This window comes from Lemur catta, chromosome 21, assembly GCF_020740605.2.
Source record: "Lemur catta isolate mLemCat1 chromosome 21, mLemCat1.pri, whole genome shotgun sequence".
Taxonomy (NCBI): Eukaryota; Metazoa; Chordata; class Mammalia; order Primates; family Lemuridae; genus Lemur; species Lemur catta.
This window is the reverse complement of record NC_059148.1, coordinates 8981555-9004331: the sequence shown is the minus strand read 5'-3', so window position 1 is coordinate 9004331 and position 22777 is coordinate 8981555. Positions and strand designations below refer to the sequence as shown.

The 22777-nt window shown below is 54.4% G+C and overlaps 1 protein-coding gene and 1 non-coding gene across 3 annotated transcripts in view; both read left to right on the top strand.

The window, feature by feature from the left end:
• The window catches only part of PI4KA (phosphatidylinositol 4-kinase alpha), a 114719-nt gene extending 92687 nt beyond the window's left edge, over nt 1-22032 (top strand). For both annotated transcript variants that reach the window (XM_045535137.1, XM_045535138.1), the window contains exons 35-55: nt 69-176; nt 761-888; nt 2247-2366; nt 2543-2622; nt 2742-2935; nt 3995-4085; nt 4836-5003; nt 5754-5807; nt 10162-10282; nt 12933-13062; nt 14076-14146; nt 15733-15805; nt 15896-15966; nt 17059-17168; nt 17634-17738; nt 17819-17944; nt 18261-18381; nt 18865-19024; nt 19728-19817; nt 20361-20444; nt 21601-22032. In XM_045535137.1, the coding sequence (XP_045391093.1) occupies nt 69-176; nt 761-888; nt 2247-2366; nt 2543-2622; nt 2742-2935; nt 3995-4085; nt 4836-5003; nt 5754-5807; nt 10162-10282; nt 12933-13062; nt 14076-14146; nt 15733-15805; nt 15896-15966; nt 17059-17168; nt 17634-17738; nt 17819-17944; nt 18261-18381; nt 18865-19024; nt 19728-19817; nt 20361-20444; nt 21601-21652 (2257 nt within the window). In that variant the 3' untranslated portion in view covers nt 21653-22032. The remainder of the gene's footprint in view (nt 1-68; nt 177-760; nt 889-2246; nt 2367-2542; nt 2623-2741; nt 2936-3994; nt 4086-4835; nt 5004-5753; nt 5808-10161; nt 10283-12932; nt 13063-14075; nt 14147-15732; nt 15806-15895; nt 15967-17058; nt 17169-17633; nt 17739-17818; nt 17945-18260; nt 18382-18864; nt 19025-19727; nt 19818-20360; nt 20445-21600) is intronic.
• Nucleotides 12126-12227, top strand: LOC123626292. Its single transcript, XR_006730786.1, has one exon. It is a non-coding gene; the product is annotated as a small nucleolar RNA U13 (small nucleolar RNA).
• Nucleotides 22033-22777: the final 745 nt, after the last annotated feature.

Below are 22777 nucleotides of genomic sequence, written 5' to 3'. Positions count from 1 at the left end.
AGCTTTGCCCGGGCCCCTCGCAGGCTCAGCCAGGGTTCCCGCCCTGACTCGGTCCTGGGCTCTCTCAGACTGCTGACCCTGGGGCTGTCCCTCCTGCACGCCGATGTGGTTCCAAACGCAACCATCCGCAACGTGCTTCGAGAGAAGATTTACTCCACCGCCTTTGACTACTTCAGGTACTGCCCCCCAGGTGTGCTGTGCAGTGTCCAGGGACGGCCTAGCCCCACCTGGTGTGCCATTGTCCCAGACCCCCCAGGAAGTCACTCACAAGGGGACATGGTTGCTAGCGTATGCTCACCAGCCTTGGTCAGCAGCCCTATGCCGTGTGTCCATGTGTACTTAGAGCTAGTCTCCCCCAAGATATAGGCAGATTTCCCCTCAGGTCAAATGATTTAAGAGGTTAAGTGCATGCCATTTAACTTCCCTATTAATGTGAATGCTTATTGTACAAAGAATCATAAATACCTACTGCCTGGGGCTTTGCAAACCTAGGCTTTGTTGCTGTTGTGGACAGCTCAGTTATCAAGCTCTGCCATGAGCACAGCATTCAGCGCAAAGCTGTGCAAGTCACTGGGGCAGTGAGGGAGGGGGCACTGCAGGCTCTAAAACCACCACACCTTCCCTTGCAAATCGATGAGACAATCGGTGCTAATGACTGTCAGAGCTGACCATGTATGTCACTTCTCACCACTTTATGTGACTGGCTTCTCAGTCCCTGACTCCAGACACTCAGCTCTTGTCCTCTTGTGATTGTTTGAAGCTGTCCCCCAAAGTTCCCTACTCAAGGAGAAAAGAGGCTGCGTGAAGACATAAGCATAATGATCAAGTTTTGGACCGCCATGTTCTCAGATAAGAAGTACCTAACCGCCAGCCAGCTTGTTCCCCCAGGTAAGCATTGCCCTCAGCAGTGCGGCTGCTCATGGGCAGGACAGGGGCCACCACATGGACAGCCCTTAAGGAGCTGGGACAGAAGAACCGCAGGACCTCGCTAAGCCCTGGCCTTGGTCATGCCACACGGTCCTTGGAGGCCCAGCACCTGCCTGGCTGCTGCTTCTCCGGCCTGAGCTGAGAGGCGTGAACGAGCACAGGAGGCCTCTGAGCAAACCCCACCCACTGTAGCTCCTCCCTGCGCCAGCTCCAGCTTAGTTCACAGGCACCTCCTGAGTGTCTGAGGGCCTGGTATCCAGCTGAGGCCAGTGTGCCCAGATGACTAAGGCATGGTCTATTGTCATCTGGTAGGAGACAGTCGAGTGGACATGAGGGGACCATGGGACCACCCCTCAAGGACAGACACTTGACCCTGCCAGAGTTGGGGAGTCAGAGATGGTTTTCTGGAAGAGATGGCATCTGAACTGAGTGTGAAAGGCTGACTAGGAGTTAGCAGGGTAGACAGGGACAAAGAGCATTCCAGGGAAAGAGAACGCCCAAGGAAAAGACTGTTGGGTAAACGAGCCACAAACCTCCACCAGGAAGCCACATCCTCATTTCTCTGAGCACATAGCGATTCCTAACCACAGACTGAGAGATGAGGAGAGGGGTTGAGAGGGGTTTCTTCAGACAGACCCACAGCTGATAATGTGACTAGCAGGAAAAGGAAAGAAAAAAGCAGACACAGTGATTTCCTAAGCCACCTTTCTAGCTCCACTTGGAACCTGACAAAGGGCCGTTATAATCTGCCCCCACAGGTGCTCGAGTTACCACTCTATTAAAGAACAATACAGCACTGATGATCAGATAACTGCCAGAATTTATCAAGAAAATGGTGACATTTGTTTTATTTTATTTTAAAGGCTAGGAGGATGTAGTAAACTTTACCAGCCTGGGCAATAGCAAGACCCCGCTTCTACAAAAAATTTAAGAAATTAGCCAGGCATCACGGCGCACACCTGTAGTCCCAGCTTGAGACACTGAGGCAGGAGGATCCCTTGAGCCTGGGAGTTTGAGGTTGCAGTGAGCTATGATCACGCCTGCACTCCAGCCTGGGCAACAGAGTGAGACGCTGTCACAAAAAAAAAAAAAAAAAAAAAAAAAAAAGTTTTCCACCTAGAATGGTTAAAATAAAGAACTTCTCAGGTGTTTGGAAAACTTGCCACCCAGGTGGGTTTGTTCCTCAGATCGGATCCGGTGCCCCAGGGAGGCATGCTCCACCACTGAGTGCCTTATTTCTGGTGAAAGTTCAGTTTACTTTTTGTGATGCCTTGTCTTGAGTCACCTGATTCTGGAATTAAAGATATGTTGGCCCTCAGATAACCAAGACACCCGGAGCAACCTGGACATAACTGTGGGCTCTCGGCAGCAGGCCACGCAGGGCTGGATCAACACCTACCCATTGTCCAGCGGCATGTCCACCATCTCCAAGAAGTCAGGTTGGTGGGAGGTTTGCTCCTGTGTCCACTGCAGCCAAGTTGCCATCCTGGCAGCCTAATGGACGCTTGGTCAGACAGTGTAACAACGCTGAAAGACAGCTTCCTCTGGGTTTGAGAAACTCAGGGTGGGCAGTTGGCATCCGGGGACTATACCTGTGCTTTGTGTGTCCTCCCAGGCATGTCTAAGAAAACCAACCGGGGCTCCCAGCTGCACAAATACTACATGAAGCGCAGGACGCTGTTGCTGTCCCTGCTGGTAAGGCCCCCAGGTGTGACCAGTCCCCACTGCACACCACCTCCTGGCATGGCACCCAGGGCAGAGGCCATGCTTGGGTACTCACAGCAGTCCTGTGGCGCTGTGTCTGGTCTTGCCAGGCTACTGAGATCGAGCGTCTCATCACATGGTACAACCCGCTGTCGGCCCCGGAGCTGGAGTTGGACCAGGCTGGAGAGAACAGCGTGGCCAACTGGAGGTCCAAGTACATCAGCCTGAGCGAGAAGCAGTGGAAGGACAACGTGAACCTCGCCTGGAGCATCTCTCCCTACCTGGCCGTGCAGCTGCCAGCCAGGTGGGCCCAGCACCTGGCCCGATGAGGGCCTTGCCAGACATCCAGTGCAGGGCACCTGCTGGCTGGGTCATAGTGCTCAGGAGCAAGATGCGGTCCCTCCTGAGGACGGTCAGGAACCCAGCTAGTGGGCAGTCCTTGAGCCCCAGAACACCCCCCCAGCCTTTCTGTGCAGAAGTTACAGTGACCCTCGAGATCTTGTCAGACTCCTACCTGGGGTGCACCCGGAGCCCAAGGAGGTGAATTCAGGGCCACGCTCTGATTCATGGAGAAGAGAAAGCGCGGGAAGGCTGTCACTCCCTGGAGGTGGTCTGCAGAAACAGGCTTGGGGAGGGAGGGTTTGGGTTTGTCCCGGGTGTCATCTTTCAGCGGCAGGAGGCATGTGCTGCTGCTGGCAGCTCTGACAGAGACATAACCTTAGACTGATGGTAGCTGAGAGGGACTGCAGAGGCCCCCGTGTAGCAGTCCCACCGCACGGCCCCACCCTTCAGTGAATGTGTCCAGGGTGGGTGTTTCTTCACTGTGAGCCCAAACTTGCCTGCTTACTGCTTCCTCCTCCTGCTCCTCCTTTGTCCCCCTGGAGCAGGACCATGGGCTAGTTCTGCATTGTTTCAAAGCACAGTATTTATGGAAAGTCTACCTTGCAGTAGTTTGGGGCAGTAACACCTCTAAACCCTCACCGCCGAGGCGCCTTTTGTCCTCCTCTCCCCCCGCCCCCCGACCTGTGGACAAGTGGCAATGTGGGCCTATGGCAGGGGCTACGGTATGGACAAGGAATAAAAGGGGGGTGTGCTAAGGCAAGGACTGTGAAAGGAGGCCCTTTGAACAGTACGTGTAGGATAATTCCTGTTAGAGAAAGTTCTGGCATTTCTTCATAGCCAATCATAATGCTGTTTTTTAAACACTTGCATTGAGACTTACCAATGCATTAGTGGTGCAGAACACTTAGCTGGCACTTGGCATCGAACCGAATCCCTCCACTCAGCGTTTGCCTCCTTGCGTGGTGGTGGAAAGCATGTCTGCGAGTGAGGCTGCCCCATCCACATCCTCTGTGCACCATAGGTTTAAGAACACAGAAGCCATCGGGAACGAAGTGACCCGTCTGGTTCGGTTGGACCCAGGAGCTGTTAGTGACGTCCCTGAAGCCATCAAGGTAGTATAACCCACACACCAGGGCCTGGGCTAGCACTGCACAGAAACAGAGCTGGGTCCAGAAATGCTGAAACTAGACTCTAGACAAAAACGGTGACCTGGCAACCTCAGGGGTATTCATGATTTTTCTAATTTCCTGTGTTTTCCACTCCTAGTATAGAACATTTATTATGTTTATGGTAGAAAAAAATTTAATGTACTTCAGCCTAATTGTAATTGTGCTTTTTTTTAAATTAATTAATTTATTTATCATTTTTTTTTTTTTTGAAACAGAGTCTCACTGTGTTGCCGGGGCTAGAGTGCCGTGGCATCAGCCTAGCTCACAGCAACCTCAAACTCCTGGGCTCAAGCAATCCTACTGCCTCAGCCTCCCAAGTAGCTGGGACTACAGGCATGCGCCACCATGCCCAGCTAATGTTTTATATATATTTTTTTAGCTGGCCAGATAATTTCCTTCTATTTTTACTAGAGATGGGGTCTAGCTCTTGCTCAGGCTGGTCTCAAACTCCTGACCTCGAGCGATCCTCCCGCCTCAGCCTCCCAGAGTGCTAGGATTACAGGCGTGAGCCACCACGCCCGGCCGCAATTGTGCTTTTTAATGTAACATATCAGAAGCATTTTTCACATTATTATAAATGTCTTATAATCATCACTTTTCCTGGCCATCCTTGTGGTGTGGGCCATGGGCCAGGTATTTCCAGAGGGGCCCAGAGACTGCCCAAGGCATGCCATCTCCCCACTTTCTCCCCAGTTCCTTGTCACTTGGCACACCATCGATGCCGACGCTCCAGAGCTCAGCCACGTGCTGTGCTGGGCACCCACGGACCCACCCACGGGCCTCTCCTACTTCTCCAGCATGTACCCGCCGCACCCTCTCACAGCGCAGTACGGGGTGAAAGTCCTGCGGTCCTTCCCCCCGGTGAGCCAGGGCCCTGCCGAGCTGGCCTTGGGTGGGGCTGTGGGGCCGGGTGCGTGGAGAGCCGAGAGACAGGGCTCCGTCATTAGCCTGGATGTCGCCTGAGTGAACATCAGTCCATCTTAGAACGTATCTTCAGTCCCCATTTTTGTTCTAGTGATCGCAGAAGATGGATTTAGTTCTGACTGAAGTGTGTTTTCTAGTTACATTTGTTTTTTAACTTTAATTAGGTGTTTGAGTTAAAAAAGAAAGCTTACTTGAGTTTGATTGTGGAGGTGGCTTGCCGGCCAGCCACGGGCAGGTTGTGAACAGAACCCACCCGGCAGCACACCTGTGCCTTGGAACCGCGAGTGACCTCACAGGATCCAGGGAGCCCACGAGACAGCCATAATGACGGGTGGGGAGGGTCTGTGGGGTCTTCTAGAGTCCGACCCGCAGCAGCCCGTCTTCCCAAGGCAGCCTCCCCAGTGAGGACCGAGAGGGCCCTCGCCTCCCCTCGTAGGGGTGGAAGCCTGGCTCCATTCACCTCTTTTCGCCGATCACGGGTTTCAAGCCATCGGTCACTTTGCCTGCTGTCCTCTGGGCATCCTTAGCCTGCTGTGGTGCTCCAGGAGGACAGTGTGCTGCGGGCACAGCAGAGGCAGGAGTGGTCCAAGTGCCCCTCACTGTGCCTCAGGCAGAGCGCTGGGGCATCAGCTGGGGTTGGTGGCTCTGCCCTCAGAGGTCATGGCCACCTCTCCTCTTCCTCCACAGGACGCCATACTCTTCTACATCCCCCAGATCGTGCAGGCCCTCAGGTATGACAAGGTAAGGGTAGGCTCACACCAGCTGTCCTCTTCACTCCAGAGCTGCACACCACCCTCCCACTCGCCCAGCCTGTCCCCAGCCCTGCCGGGCTCTGCAGAGCCTCCTTGGGAGCAGGGCTGCTCAGCTGTGACTGCAGTCCCCACACTCCCCTCACCTGACCCCCTCCCATGGTTGACCCTGCTCACCACTGCCTCCCTGAGGCCCAGGCCCGCTCTGCATAGTGAGTGGGTTCTTGGGCTGTTGCCAGCCAGGGTAGGCTGGACTTCTGTCTCATTGGATGGGGGCGGTCTTGGTGGGTCTCCTCAACTTCTTGACTCTGGCTCTCTTCAGTGGGAAGTGGCAAGGAGGCTTGGACGAGGTAACGTGTATTAGCTGGCCACAACAAAGTACCGCAGACGAGGTGGGTTAAACAACAGAAATGTATTTTCTCACAGCTGTAAAGGTCAGAAGTCTGAGAACAAGGTGTGGGCAGGGTTGGTTCCTTGTGAGGCCTCTCTCCTTGCTTGTGGATGGCCACCTTCTCCCTGTGTGTTCACATGGTCGTCATCCTCTGGGTATGTGTGTCCTTTTCTTATGAGGACACCATTCATACTGGCTTAGGACCCACCGTAATGACCTCATCCTAACTTAATTACCTCTTGAAAGACTCCATCTCCAAATACAGTCACATTCTGAGGTACTTTAACATACGAATTTGGGGATGTCATTCAGCCCTAACAATGTACATGCACATAAAGTACTCAGCACAGGGCGTAGAACAGAAAACACCCCTGGGAGTGACCACAGCCGGGAGCCCACACCACGCACGGCCGGAGGCAGAGCTTCCTGGGGCCTCGTGCCAGCGCCCCCAGTGTCTGCACAGCCACACGCCTGCCCTCTCCTCCCACCAAAGGCCAGCCTCATTTTCACAGCTGCCACGGGCACCAGACTTCTTATGTTCTGGCCAAGCCCTGGCCACTGGGGGCCGGCTCTCGTGCTTCCATTAGCCGTAGTGGTTATGGGCATTGTGGCTGGCTGTCACTGGAGCTGGCTTCTTCCCTACAGATTGGCATGATGCTCCATCTAGAGTCCGTAGACCAAAGTGCTTCTAGAACAGCAGCCAGCCTCTCCTGAAACATTGAGTCCTGGCGAACAATTCGCTGTCCTAACTAGGTAGTGCCAGACTTTCGGAGTCTGAGTGGTGATCCCATGTAAAGCTGTATTCACCAAGGCGGGGCCCTCAGCACTGGAGCCCACACTTGGACTGTCACGGGTACCTTCTTTCCAGGGACGCATTTCCCTTTCCTGTCTACTCCCCTCCCACGTTTTTCTCCCTTGACTGCTTGGCTCTCTGCATTCATGTGGGCCCAGCAGAAGGACCAAATCCAGAGGCGCCCAGGCTCTCCATGTGGACTCTCAGTGGTGGCCTCCAGAGCATGACCTGCACTTCCTGGGCCTCACACACGGTGGGCTGCAGTTAGCACGCAGACACGCAGGCATGTAGCATGTAAGGCCTGGGTGGGGGCCGTGGTTAGCACTGGGGGATGCTGGTGGGCCAGTTCCTTTTATATAGCTGGTAGTTTATGTAAACTTGCTCTTTAATTTTTTTCTTATTTATTTTACTTTATTCCTTTATTTTCTGGTTTTCTAAATACTGAGTTAGCTCCTCAGAAGTAACCAAAAGTAACCAATGATTTTTTTTTTACCTAAATATTATAAACTCATGGATTTGGACAGATCTGATGTGTGCCAGTCCACTGCTGTTACTTTATTTGCCCGTCTTTCCAAAAAATTGCTGAGAAACCCACTCAGGTTGTCTACTCTGTTCTTTGATCTTTAGTCCTTGAAACCTCCTTGCCTAACAGAATGACAAGATCTTCTAGGCTCTTCCTACTCTTCTCCTGCCTCAGACCTGGGATCAACCAAATTTCCAAAGAACCCTGGTTCATCTCACTGGGAAATAGTGTTGAGACACCCTAATCTGAATGCTGAGAGTGCTAACTGCCATTGACTTATCATTGTTTCTAGATCTTTCTGGTAGTAGAGCTTAAAATTTTTTATTTTAATAAATACATTGTGGCCAGGCCTAGTAGCTCACACCTATAATACTAGCATTCTGGGAGGCTGAGGCGAGAGGATTGCTTGAGCCCAGGAGTTCAAGACCAGCCTGAGCAAGAGCAAGACCCCTTCTCTACAAAATATTGAAAAAATTAGCCAGGTGACATGGTGTATACCTGTAGTCCCAGCTACTCGGGAGGCTGAGGCAGGAGGATCGCTTGAGCCCAAGAGTATGAGGTTGCTGTGAGCTAGGCTGATGCCATGGCACTCTAGCCCAGGCAACAGAGTGAGACTCTGTTTTAAAAAAAAAAAAAAAAAATTGTGAGATTATACTGATATTTCTAATTCAAATATAGGATTATAGGTTTTTTACTTTATTTAATTTTATTTTTGAATATTTTAACACTAAACATACTAGTTGCTCACATTAACATATTACCTTTTTGCTTCTTCCTTCTGTGTATATTTGATAGTTTCAAAATAATAATAACAATATTGTTATTGACAATGTGATTACTGAAAACTGGTTTATATTCTTTTGCCTTTTTGTCTTTGGCATATTTTCCATTAGGAACATACAATCAGATTACTCTATTTTTTTTTTTTTTTTTTTTTGAGACAGAGTCTCACTCTATTCCCCGGGCTAGAGTGCCATGGCATCAGCCCAGCTCACAGCAACCTCAAACTCCTGGGCTCAAGTGATCCTTCTGCCTCAGCTTCCCGAGTAGCTGGGACTACAGGCATGCGCCACCATGCCCGGCTAATTTTTTCTATATGTTTTAGTTGTTTGGCTAATTTCTTTCTATTTTTAGTAGAGTTAGGGTCTCACTCTTGCTCAGGCTGGTCTCGAACTCCTGAGCTCAAACGATCCACCCGCCTCGGCCTCCCAGAGTGCTAGGATTACAGGAGTGAGCCACCACGCCCAGCCCAGATTACTCTATCTTAAAGGCACCAGAAATGATTCTTCTCTGTATGGTTACACCAACTCAGAACTAGCTTCATTGGTTTCTTTCTTGCTTTCCATTTTTAGGGAAATTTCTAAAGTCTAAGCTTATGGTGATACAAATATACATAATTTGCTTTTACTTTTTTTAAAAAAGAATAAACCAAAAGCTAGGCTGGGCGCAGTGGCTCACGCCTATAATCCTAGCACTCTGGGAGGCCGAGGCGGGCAGATTGCTTGAGCTAAGGAGTTCGAGAACAGCCTGAGCAAGAGCGAGACCCCGTCTCTACTAAAAATAGAAAGAAATTATATGGACAGCTAAAATATGTATAGAAAAAATTAGCTGGGCATGGTGGCGCATGTCCGTAGTCCCAACTACTCGGGAGGCTGAGGCAGGAGAATTGCTTGAGCCCAGGAGTTTGAGGTTGCTGTGAACTAGGCTGACGCCAGGGCACTCTAGCCCAGGCAACAGAGTGGGACTGTCTCGAAAAAAGAGAAAAAAGAAAAGCTAATAAAAATGCCAACGAAGGAGAGATCAGGATGGAAGTGGCAGATATGTACCATGTTTAGTTAATTTTGATTTTGGAACTCTGTCAGTGTGTCCATAATTACAAAGCTAACTTATATCTAGAAGCAGTATAGATTGAATAGTTAGAGAAATTCATGTGTTGGGTTAGAATTGGGAAACCAATAGTTATTTGAAGTTTTACCTGTGTGACAAGCCCACTCATGCAGCTTGAGAACATCTGCCTAAGAAATGTGGCCACCAAATGGGTGGCCACAAACTCCTGCAGAGAGGGAGAAGCCTCTTCTCCAAGAGGCTTCCCAGAAAGGCCAGCCCACCTTTTTAAACCTAGGACATGGTAATGAAAGCTGGAGTTACTCATATGAGTGGTGGAAAATGACCAAGAAGGAAAAGGAGGAGAAGTCCTTAGGATGGTGACCATAGATGCATCAACTCATAAAGGAGTTACTTTTACATTAAATAGAGTTTTCTGAAACCCGTCCATCACTTTGGAACATTGTTCTAAAAAACCAGCTTACAAATGAGTTTTTAGTACCCAGCCTACTCGTTTCTTGTACGTGACAACCCCAGAAATTGGTTTGAGAGTCATGGTTCTTAAATCCAGAGGAAGAAACCAAGGAGACAAGCGCTGACTGACACCTATATTGCAGACCCCACCTGCTGGGTCCCGGCCCCTGGCTGGACTCATGCTGACCTGGAGAGCTCACCCACGCTGCCAGAAACTGCTCAGCCTCACTCTCAGGGTCTACCAAGTGCTGAGAGTCAGCGCCTGCCCTGGGTCAGGACGAATCTCTCCTGGTGCAGAGGGCCCTCCAAGCCTGGCTGACAGAGACCTTGCTCTCCTGCAGATGGGCTACGTGCGGGAGTATATTCTGTGGGCAGCATCCAAATCCCAGCTTCTGGCACACCAGTTCATCTGGAACATGAAGACTAACATCTATCTAGACGAAGAGGGCCACCAGAAAGACCGTGAGTATCTTCTGGTTCTCCTGCAGGCCTTACTTCTCATCTTCAGTGCTTTTAGCACTGCCCAGAGCCTTCTGCATCCTCCAGGGCCCTCCCCGGCCTCACTGCCCCAGCCCACAGACCCCTCCACTTCCCTCCCTTTGGCAAGGCACTCTCACTTGTCAACATGCAGAGGAGCAGGACCCCTTCTTCATGGCACCCTGGCTACCTTGCCATCTGGGCACCCCCCTGCAGCTGTCCAGGCATTTGTGGGATGCTCCTGCTTGGGGAGCTGCTTCTCCATCAGAGTCTTCCTGTTCCACATGGCTGTGACCCCATCTGAGCACAGCATGGCCCCTGTGGAGTAACTTCCCAGATGGAGTGCCCTCGGGACCCCTGCATGTGCTTAGAAAGTTACTGAGATTCTCAAAGAGTGTTGGTTTATGTGGGCATTAGCTATCAGTGTTAACCAGGATTAGAAATCAAGACTGAGAAATTGTGGCCAGGCATTGGTGGCTCACACCTATAATCCTAGCACTTTGGGAGTCCAGGGTGGGAGGATCACTGAGACCAGGAGTTCAAAACCAGGCTGGGCAACATAGCAAGACCTCATCTCTACAAAAAAAAAAAAAAAACATCAGCTGGGAGTGGTGGCATGCCCCTGTAGTCCCAGCTACTCAGGAGTCTGAGGCAGGAGGATCAGTTGAACCCAGGAATTCAAGGCTACAGTGAGCTATAATCATGCCACTGCACTCTAGCCTGGGTGACAGAATGAGACCTTGTCTCCAAAAAAATTTTTTTAAATAATACAAAAAGGAAATTAAGCCCATTCATTACATGTTAACATAAATAACATCTTTTGGAGGAAAATAACTTATCAAAAATGAGCAAGAATGAGATTGTCTTAGCCAAAGATGGGATGAGTCAGAACCTTGAAAAGCTCTGTACTTCTGCTCAGAAGCAGGACATTGGTACTTTGAGACAGGAGTCTGCTCACCTCCTCATTTGCCAGCAAATTAATAAACTCCTCTTTCCTTCTCTCTACCCTCCCCCGCCCCCCACAAAAAAAGAGCAAGAAAAGTGGCATTGCTTTACATTTTTACCAACCTTTTTTTTTTATCTGGCTTAGTGGTAGACAGTTCTCATTCTCTTTCTGCTTCTGCATTTGATCTGTTGCAATATGCTGTTACGGTTGAAGTAAATGTGGGAAACTCTGCCTCACACAGACATGGAATTGGAAAGAGGGGGAGTATTTTAGTCTTTTTTTTTGAGACAGAGTCTCACTATGTTGCCCAGGCTTAGAATGCCATGGCATCAGCCTAGCTCACAGCAACCTCAAACTCCTGGGCTTAAGAGATCCTCCTGCATCAGCCTCCCAAGTAGCTGGGACTACCGGCATGCGCAACGCTGCCCGGCTAATTTTTCTATATATATTTTAGCTGTCCATATAATTTCTTTCTATTTTTAGTAGAGATGGGGTCTCGCTCTTGTTCAGGCTAGTCTTGAACTCCTAAGCTCAAACAGTTCGTCTGCCTCAGCCTCCCAAGTGCTAGGATTACAGGTGTGAGCCACCACGCCCGGCCATATTTTAGTCTTTCAGGTCACTGGGGATATTCTTGACTGATCCCATACCAGACTTGACAAGTGGTAGTTTCTTAAAGGTTAATTGCAATGTGGCATCTGAAACCTGTCAGTGAACTTCTCCTGGTCTGTTCCATCCAAGTCTGCTGGTCTAGCTTGCACCTGGACCCATGCAGGCTTCTGTAACATGAAACAGTGGTCACTTGCAAGTATAGGTCAGTGAGTGATGCAGATCTTCTGAATGTTGACACATTTCATCATACAGTATTGAAAAGTCATGTCTGCAATCCTCTTGCAGTTCATGAGCATGGTGATTGTGTTTTCATGGTCACGTTCCTAAGCTGTGCCTCCCTCAAACCTTGTTAAGACACACATTACCCTTCTGACATGGAAAAAAAAGAAAAATCACATTTGTTAACACCCCAGCAATCTTATCAGAAAGATTTCTAAGTGTCAGGAAGCTATTGAGCTCACGGTAGCAGATGCAGATTTTCCAAAAAAAATACTTAGTTGTTTTCTTTTAAGTGACATATTCATTTTTTTGTTCATTTTCAAGAAAATATCTGCCACATACCTAAGTCTGAATAACTATATTTTGTGTGTTAGTCATTCTTTGAAGTAAAAACGAAGGTCCATGAAAAGAGAGATTAGTTCAACTCCAAAGTCAGACAAACGCCAGGTGCGTCTCAGGACGACGTGGCTCAGATACAGCCAGAGCAGCCTGTGCTCAGCCTGGCAGCACGTCCAGATCCTGTCTCTTAAAAAAATAAAAGACATGTATTCAGGATAGAGTTTAATAAAATTAAGTTTTACTGCTTCACCAGGGACATTCATTAAGTGACGCAGGCTTTTTTCTTAGTGTGAGTGTGTAGCAGGGAGGAATCCGTGACCTCTGTTGCTGGCGTCAGCACAGCGAAGGGCAGAGTGGTGTGGCGTTGGCGGTGTGGCGAGATGGTGTGACGTGATGGTGTGGCATGACGGCGGTGTGGCGTGGCCTCACACCGAGCCTGCAGCACACTCTGGGCACCGCCACTGGGGGCCAGAAGCAGCGGTGGGCTTTCCTGAGGGGCTCCGGCTCTTTGTTTCTCCTCAGCTGACATCGGCGACCTCCTGGAGCAGTTGGTAGAGGAAATCACAGGCTCCTTGTCGGGCCCAGCCAAGGACTTCTACCAGCGGGAATTTGATTTCTTCAACAAGATCACCAACGTATCTGCCATCATCAAGTAAGTGCAGCACCTCAGAAGTCGCCTCCAGGCCTGGGAGCCTTAGATACCCACCGGCCTGGGCCACAGCTAGACGGATGCATCTCCACTGGGCCCACTGCTGACTGTGACACCACCAGGGGAGTCAGGGCTCCTGAGAGGATGGCAAGATGCATGGCCACACCGATTCCAGACAGCATCTTAGTTTCATTCACGGTTCAAGGCCACTCTGCTCTGTCCGGGCGCTGAAGAATCCTGGTGGTGTCAGGAAAGCCAGACTCCTCTGTAGCTCCTGTGGTGGTTCTTCTGGGCCCTCCACTCATGTCGCTCTGACGCCATCCTTGGACGTCGATGGCCTTGCCCCTTTGTATAGGATGAGACCCTGGAGTCATTGACATTGGCTGCGTGCCCAGGAGCAGGCCCAGGACAGGGAGCATGGGGCGCGGCCCCCACCAGGCGCTGGGCTGTCTCATGCTCACACTGCTCTGACCTCGGTCACCGTGAGGCCCTTTCCTGGGCCGGGGACCTTATAGAGCAGTTCTACCGGCAGCTTCTGGCCCACAGAGATAACGGGGTGGGGGGGGATGTCCTGGGCACCCTTGGGGGGCAGGCACATGGCTGTAGTGTGCCCTGTCATGCTCAGCCTAGGGCCGAGTCTCAGGGGCCAGCCCAAGGTCATGGAACAAGTACATGACAGTCAGCATTTGAGCCCAGAACCGCCTGACCCCACAGCCACCTGTGCCCTGAGCACCTCTGACAGCAGCACACCCGCCCTGCCCCCACGTGCGAGGGGCACAGCCAGCCAGAACACAGCTCTGCCTCGGCCCCCAGGGGCCACGTGGGCTTTTCTGTGAGGGACCAGGGCAGGAATTGCTGCAAGTGGCTTCCTGGAGGAATTGGGCCTGGTTGGGCCTTTCGGAGTAGCTAGAACCAGGAAGGGAGGGACCGAGGGCAACCCAGACAGGAGGGCTTGGGCGTCCTCTAGAGGCCAGTTCCCCCAGGACACAGCAAAGCATTCCTGTCTCGTTCCTCAGGCCCTACCCTAAAGGTGACGAGAGAAAGAAGGCTTGTCTGTCGGCGCTGTCTGAGGTGAAGGTGCAGCCCGGTGAGCAGGTGTCCTCAGGAGGCTGCAGTCAGCATGTTCCCAGGGGCGGGCAGGACGTGGAGACGATGGCCCGGCCAGGCCCCCGCACACGGGCCCTTGCCCAGCACCCCAGCCCCTGCCCAGAATCTGCCCCTAGTGGGCAGGAGCTGCTCCTCCGCGGGCGCTCTTCATCTTCCTTGCTGCCTGCTGTTTTTCTGGAGGCCGAGACGCTGCCCTCCACAGCATTATCCTAGGAGAGGCTGCCTGGACTCCAGCCTGCAGGGGCAGCGCGGGTCGCAGAGCCAAGGGGGTGGCTGGGCGGGGCAAGGCAGGGCGGCCCCTGTGTGTTGGGACCTGTGGGACAGGGCGCCCAGCCAAGTGGGAAGCTGCTCCTTGGCACCTACCAGCCGTGGCCATGTAGGCATTCAAGCCCAGTGTGGTTAGAGCTGAGCTTTTTCAAGAAAAGATGGAATCCAAACCTCACTGGGCCACTCTCCATTTCTGTTGCTGCAAGCTTGTCTTCTCAAGCCCTGGCCATCCCGTGCAGACGTTCACACCATCTGGCCTCAGCCGTGGATTGCCCGTGGGGGGCTTCGGGTTTAAGCATTTCCTCAGACCCATCACGTTGAGTTCCCACAGAGCTCAGCTTCTCAGAAAAGGCTGGACACCAGGGCCTCTGTTTCCCCTGATGCGGAATGCCATAGCTGCCAGGGAGGGGTGGAAAGAACCAGAAGCTGTTGTACTGCAAGAGCCCCCAGCCTCACTTCCAGACTGTGTGGCTGAGTCTTGCCCCAGAGGCCCTGGGGAGCAGAAGAGCAGAGGTAGCCATTGTGTGAGACAGGCCTAGAGCTGGCGAGGCGAAGGCGGGAAGAGAGGAGGACGCAGCCGTCCAGCACCCACGGCAAGGCCAAGCTGGGCACCCCAGGAGACCACATGCCTCTTGTTCTGGGCCCCTCCTCAAAACCTACCTCCTCAGCCAGGCATGGTGGCTCACACCTATAATCCTAGCACTTTGGGAGGCCAAGGTGGGAGGAGCTCCTGGGGCCAGGGGTTCGAGACCAGCGTGGGCAATATGGTGAGACTCTGTCTGAAAATAAATAAGTAAACCCAACCCCAGGGGGGTCAGGAGGCTCTCCCACTTCAGCAGGGAGCACACATTCCCCTGGGCACTGACACTTCCTGGACACGAGTGGGCTTTCTCTTGGCCTCTTGTTTCACACACGTACTGAGCACTTGCTGAGAAAGGGGAGCTCCTGCCTCTGGGATGAGCCCAAGAACAGCAGGCTGTTCAGAGGGGTGTTCCAGGTGTGCAGGGCAGGGCAGGAAGCTCCTGAGGGCGAGACAGGCCCCCGGACCCACCTGAGGAGCAGCAGGGTGAGGCTCAGCACGTCCTCTTAAAGGAGCGTCTCCTGGGAGGTGGTGACTCCTTTGTTAGACCCATGGAAGGATCGCAGAGTCGAGGAGGATGCACCCTGAGCTGCCCCAGAATAGTTAATGGTGCCACAGGTGGGCCGGAGGCCCCTGTGCAGGGGCAGGGCGTGGCTGCAGGGTGGACTCTGCCTGTGGCCACACAGGGGCTCCTTGTGACTCTGCCTGTCCCTGCACAGGCTGCTACCTGCCCAGCAACCCTGAGGCCATCGTTCTGGACATCGACTACAAGTCGGGGACGCCGATGCAGAGGTGAGACCCCACCTGTCTCAACCCCGCAGCTTCCCTACCCAAGGGCTTTACTGGCTGCGTCCCTGGTGCCACATTGTTTTTGTTTTTCAGTGCTGCAAAAGCCCCATATCTGGCTAAATTTAAGGTGAAGCGATGTGGAGTTAGTGAACTTGAAAAAGAAGGTCAGTAAAGAATTCTGATTTCATTTGGGATCTCAGTGCTTTTTCCTGGCTGATGTCGGTTTCTTTTGGCAATTTAGTTTATCATTAGCTCCCCGTAAAAGATGTTGTCTATCTGTCTGTCCCCCCTCTCTGTCTGAGCCTTCCTTCAGGGACCACACGGAGATCGAGTGCAGTGACAGCTGGGCCACCCTCAAGGCCTGTCCAGCCCAGTTAGCTGGCTCCTCCAGGGGGCCCCATCTTGAGCCTGAGTGGCTTCAGGCCTCTGCAGGGTGTGTCAGTGGCTTGGGCTGCTGTACAAATGACCACGGATGGGGAGGCTTAAACAGCAGACCTGTATTATCTCATAGTTCTAGAAGCCGGAGTGTGACATCAAGGTGTTGTCAGGGCCACGCTCCTTCAGATGGCTCTGGGGCCGATCCTTCCTTGCCTTTTCTAGCATCTGGTGGTGTTGCTGCAAGCCTTGGCTTGTGGGTGCATCACTCTGATCTCTGCCCCCATGTGTCTGTGTCTACATTCCCCTCTTAGAAGGACACAGTCATTGGCTTAGGGCCCGTGCTAATCCAGTATGACCTCATCTTGAGTTGATTACACCTGTAAAGACCCTATTTCCAAATTAGGTCACCTCTAGGCTTTGAGTGAGCATGAATTTTGAGGGGACATTCTTCAAACCAGAACAGAGAGTGTGGCCAGCTGCACAGATGGGCTGCTGGCCTGTGCAGGGACACACCTGTGGCTGTGCCCACATGCTGGCCCCCAAGCCCCCCGGGGCTTCCCAGTGTGCAGACACCCTCACCTGCAGCTCAAAGTGCCCAGCCCTGACCCCAGTGCACATGGGTCCTCACTGCACATGATGCAGGGCTCTGTTTTTAGTTGCATTTAAGCTTAAACGTTCCATGGAAAGACCCCTGCTCCTGGGGTTCCACCTGCTGCTGCCCCAAGGTGTTTCTTGGGCCCTACTGGGCCCCTTGTTAGCATCCTTGGGGCTTTGTGATTCCCAGGGCTCCTTCCAGGCACATGAGCAGAGCTCACCCCCAGCACCCTCAGAGGGCTTTGCGCTGTCCTGGGGCTACAGGTGGCCTCTCCCCTGCACAGGTCTGCGGTGCCGCTCGGACTCTGAGGATGAGTGTGGCGTGCAGGAGGCTGACTACCAGAAGATCTCCTGGCAGGCCGCCATCTTCAAAGTGGGAGACGACTGCCGGCAGGTAGCGGGGCCAGCCCGGGGCAGGCTGGGGGGCAGGCCCACCTCTCCCCAAGGCTGCAGGCACGCTAGAGTCCAAGCTCACATGCAGAAACAGAGATATTTGCCTCCTCCCATTTGGTTCAGATGCCACAGAGTAAACAAGGGCTTCTGCAAAACCCAGAGGCTTCTCCTTCTGGCCCCCTCTGCTGCTGCCTCAGGGTACTGCCGGGGTGCGGGGAGCAGGTGCCCAGTCTCACATCCTGCCAGGCAGCGCAGCCTCATGCTCCGTCCAGCGCCTGAACCCAGCCCCAGGTGGTCAGTGGGGTGAGGCCCTCCAGACTCCTGCTTAGCTGTGGCTTCTCTGCCTTACTCTATCACCAGCCATTCAGCTTCTGCCCCGTGTGAGCCAGGAGGGCTGCTGGGAGTCAGGTGGGCCAGGGGCACAAGGAGGCTGGCCAACCCCATCCTGTGCCCCCTTGGTTCGTAGGACATGCTGGCCCTGCAGATCATCGACCTCTTCAAGAACATTTTCCAGCTGGTTGGCCTGGACCTATTCGTTTTTCCCTACCGAGTGGTTGCCACTGCCCCTGGGGTAAGTTCCCTGAGCAGGGGCCTGGCTAGGAACCCCTTGATGCCTCCCTGCCAGGCCTGGGACTCACCCTTCCTCCCTAGTGCGGGGTGATCGAGTGCATCCCCGACTGCACCTCTCGAGACCAGCTGGGCCGCCAGACGGACTTCGGCATGTACGACTACTTCACGCGCCAGTACGGGGACGAATCCACCCTGGCCTTCCAGCAGGTAGCCCCGGGGTTGTGTGCACTCTGTCCCACCCCCGCCCCGTCCCTTCCCTGGTCTTCTGAGTCCTCCCTCCTAGAGGAGAAAACCAGGCTCACCTGTAAGCTGCTTTGGGAGTCAAAGGAACCTAGAGCTGGGCTCCCCAGGAGAAAGCTAAGCCTTGGGGTGGGAGAAAGGGCCTGCAGCCCTGTTGCTACTGCTGCCCAGGTCTGGCTGGCTGAGCTAGCTGGCTTGGGCTGGGCCTCCAAGGGGGACACAGAGCTAGGGAGAGCACCCACAGGCCTGGGGCCGTTGTGAGCCCAGGGCTCTCTCTGCACAGGCCCGCTACAACTTCATCCGCAGCATGGCCGCCTACAGCCTCCTGCTGTTCCTGCTGCAGATCAAGGACAGACACAATGGCAACATCATGCTGGACAAGAAGGGCCACATCATCCACATCGGTCAGCCAGCCTCAGCACCACCCTCCCCTCCCTTCACCGCCCAGCACGCAGGGAAGGCTAGGGGTACCCACCCCACAGAGGGGAGCGGGCATGGGGCTGCCCAGCCAGGAGTGTCAGTGGGAGCATCTGAGTCCAGCTCTGAGGCCCAGATTGTCCCACCAAGCCATCCTGCTGTGGAGGGTCCCTGACCCCGGAAAGCTGGGGGCGAGAGTGGCAGCCAGGGCTATGGGTCTGAAGCTGGAGCTGGGCAGAGCTGGGTTTTTTCAGGCTGGGTACCAGCCTCACTCTGCTCCGGCCTGGCTCCTGCCTACCCTTCCCCCGCTTCCTCTTCCTCTGCCTGCTGTCCCCGAGGTCCCCAAGGATACCCGGCCTGCCCGTGGCGTGTGGAGGATGCTGGTGTCACCAGTCCTTTTCCACTGCTCAAGACAGACTGCCCAGCCAGGTTCCTGGCCCAGCCTCAGATGGCTCTTTGGGGTTTTGCAGACTTCGGCTTCATGTTTGAAAGTTCACCGGGCGGCAACCTGGGCTGGGAACCAGACATCAAGCTGACGGACGAGATGGTGATGATCATGGGAGGCAAGATGGAAGCTACCCCCTTCAAGTGGTTCATGGAGATGTGTGTCCGTGGCTACCTGGCCGTGCGGTGAGTCGGGGCAGGGGCAGGGGTGGGGGTGTGTTGCTGGGCCCCCTTTAGGATGAAGGGAACCAGGTTCAGAGGGAGGGTGGCCTAGGCTTGGCCTTCTGGTTGCCCCTCTCTGCCCAGCTGTGCCTGCAACTTCTTGCCCTGGGAGTCAGAGCCCAGCCACGTGCTGCAGGCCTCGTCCTGCTGACACCCTCAGCCGTGGACTCCCCCTTCTGGGCACCTGTCCACCCTTTCATCAAAGCCTGAGCACCCCCACCCCTGGGGCTGCACGCTGGAGACTGGCGTTGGCCTGGTTTCACATACAGTGTCCCTCGGCCAAGGCCACACACCAGTGTGTGGTGATACCTGGACTCTGACCCAGATCGGTCCCCACCCCCTCGGTCCCCACTGCCCTACAGGAAAAGGAGTTTCAGGGCATCTGTGCTTCCCCACCCTGGTGCAGAAACCATGGCTGGCAGCCTCACATGGGGGGGACCAGCGCAGGACTGCTTAGCCCACGCAGGGTTCGAGTGAACAGCCCTGGCCTGGGGGGTGCACGCTGGGGGCAGCAGGTGGTGTGGGGGGGGTTGCTATAGGGGGACGTGGAAGGTGTGGCTGGGAACCCACACATGAGGCTGTTGGGCAGCAGCCAGGCCGCAGGACTGTGCCCAGGGCTACCCACCCAGGCTGGCCTCTGTCCACCACCCCTCCCTTCTCTCCCCAGACCCTACATGGATGCAGTTGTCTCTCTGGTCACTCTCATGTTGGACACGGGCCTGCCCTGTTTCCGCGGCCAGACAATCAAGCTCTTGAAGTAGGTTCCTTGGCAGACACACAGGCCACTTGGGGTACAGATGTTCATTAGCTGAGGCTCCACCAAGACAGGAACTTTCTGTGCAGTTTTAACTGTGACTGTCATCTTCTCGGAACCCCAGAGCACATAGGGTTCCTAGTAAGGCTCTACCAGACCACATCTGTGAGGCGCCCCAGCTTCTGCCAGCCATGCCGAGGATGCACCCTCTGGTTTCTCAAGGGTGCCTTGCAGCCCCTGCCTCCAGGCCCTGACCCCCGGGCTGCAGCAGCTTAGCTCCCTAGGGCTTAGCCCTGCCCCGGCCACAGGGCACTCAGGCCCAGGTGATGCTGGGAAGAGGGCAGGCCCACAGCAGCCAGGCTTGACCTTCCCGGCACTGTCCATGTCTTCCAACAGGTTGCCCTGGGGGTACATTTCCAGGGCATGGCCCTCTGCTGGACAGGTGGTCCAGTCCACAGACCACCACCACGCTGGGCAGGGGTGGTCTCGGGTGGGACCATGGGCCTGGGAGGGAGTGGCAGCAGCCCTGACACGGCCTCTCCCCAGGCACAGGTTCAGCCCCAACATGACCGAGCGCGAGGCTGCAAACTTCATCATGAAGGTCATCCAGAGCTGCTTCCTCAGCAACAGGCGAGTCCCCCTGCCCCCGCCCAAACCAGGTCACCAGGATGCTACTGTCCCCAAGCTGCTCCTCTCAGGGGAGACCCTTGGTCACTTGAGCCCTGGTGGGAATTCTTGAGGAGCAGTGGGTGCTTGTTTAGAGGGGAACACCTGGCAGAGGCCTGGAGCTGGCCAGCCTGCCTGCCTGGGGCTGAGAATGGCGGGGCACAGGCCACAAGGAGCAGGAGCGCACTCAGGACCGGACAGAGGGTCCCTTGGGAGGGCTTAGGAAGCCCCTGCCCCTGCCCCTTCCCCTGCCCCTCCTCCCTGTGCCTGCCTGGGGCAGCTGTGTGGGCAGCCAGTCAGTCTCCTCGTGGTAGGGAGAGAGAGTGGCGGCCGGAGGCCCCGAGGAGAGCTGGTTCAGGGTCTGAAGGCGGAGCCCCAGGCCTGCAGGCTCCCGTGGGGTGTGAGAGTCAAGAGGTGGCTTTGAGGTTTCCAGCCTGAGCAACGGGAGGGTGGCAATTCCAGTAGGTGTGTGAGGGAACAGCTCTGAGAGTCTGGGAGGGGCAGCCCGGGCTGTGCCGTGGGACCTGCCACCTCCATACCAGGAGGGGCCAGGGGCATGGCCACCTGCTCTGGGAACTGCTGGATGAGCCTGAGAGGAAGCCCAAGAACTCACCACAGGTCCCAGGAGGTCTAGTGACCTAACGGGCAGTGGGAGAAAGGGCAGGAGGCGCGAGGGCTGGGCACAGAGAGCCTGGGTGAATGGGGGAGAAGCGCAAGGCTGCGAGCGGGCTTGGGGGGCAGCAAGGGGGGGTCTCTACTGAGGTGTGCTTCGGGCAAGGGGCCCGGGAGGAGAAGCGCAAGGCTGCGAGTGGGCTTGGGGGGCAGCATGGGGGGGTCTCTACTGAGGTGTGCTGCGGGCAACGGGCCTGGGAGTGTGGAGAGAGAGGAGGGCTGCACACACCCCTTCTGGGTGTCCGGGTGTGACAGGCCAAGGGGCCAGAGGGGACTTGGTAGAGGGGTGGCTCCCGCAGCCAGAAAGGGTTTGGCTGAGGAGTGTGAGTTGCCCTCAGAGTTGGAGCAGGAGATGTGGGCTCTGGGCGGCCATGGTGGGGGATGAGCAGGGGGGAGGGACCCCAGACCCAGCAGGCTCCTCACAGCCTCCCTCACCCTCACCTTCCAGGAGCCGGACCTACGACATGATCCAGTACTATCAGAATGACATCCCCTACTGACGAGAGCAGCCCTCCGCCCCGTGTGCCCGCAAGCCACCCTGCAAGCACAGAGCCACGTGCCCACCCCCACCCCACCGCTTCACCCAGTGGAGTTGTTTTATAGGAGGAAAGAACTGCAGCCCTCAGAGCCTGGCAGTCGCTCCTTCCTCAGGTGCGGCACACGGTGGGGGGGCTTTAGTGATGCCACAGACTGAGACGACAATCATCAATGGTGCTGTCTATGCACAGGTGTGAATCCTCTGTTTGCACTGGACACATTCCCAACCTATCTTATTTCATAGGTACGTAAAGTATTTTCTTGTGTATTAAAAAAAATTATATTCAACCTAAGGTTTCACCAACATAGACAAAATAAAAACCCAAACAGTGCCGTGTTGGAATTTGACTGTCAGGTTGTTTCCTGTCCTAAGTGCCAGCTGAGGGGCAGTTCCTGGCTGGGCCCCTGGAGAGGGGCCGGGTGTTGCCTGCACTCATGGGCTGGGGCCAGGCGCACGGGTTAGGGCTCAACAGGCTTCACACAAACACCACCACTGATGCGCCAGAAATAGCAGTGACTCCCCTGAGCGCTCTGCCCGCTCCAAAGCTGCCTCCCTCGGGACTGCCACAGGGGCCGCCCGGCCAGAGCTGTCCACGGCTGTCCTCAGCACCTTGCCTCTGCTCCAGTCTCTTCCAGGCTGGGCTCCCTCTCGTTCACGGCCAGGTGCTGTGCTCTGGACTCCAAAATCCTTGTGTGACTAGTCCCAGCGGCCACCTGCCGCCCCCCCCCCCCCCGCCCCGACCAAGGCCTTCTAATTATCATAAGCAGACAGACCCCAAACAAGAAAAGACTCCAAAGGATCAGTTAAACAGCAGGTAAGATGAAGGTGAAGAGAAAACCCATCATGGGAAAGACAGAAAAATGAAATCAAAAATGGAGCAGAAAGAAAGGAAACGTTAAATGAGCTCGAGCCAACTCCTAACTGGATCTCCAGAGTGGGCAAAACACACAGAGAGCTTCAGGAAGCACAGGAGAGTCCTGAGCAGTATACGTGAAAATATAAATAAGCCAATGTGTGAGTCAAAAGGAGTTTTTATAAAAGTATTAAACTAATCCCAAAGACGTCAGGAAAGGAGGGACAGAAGAAC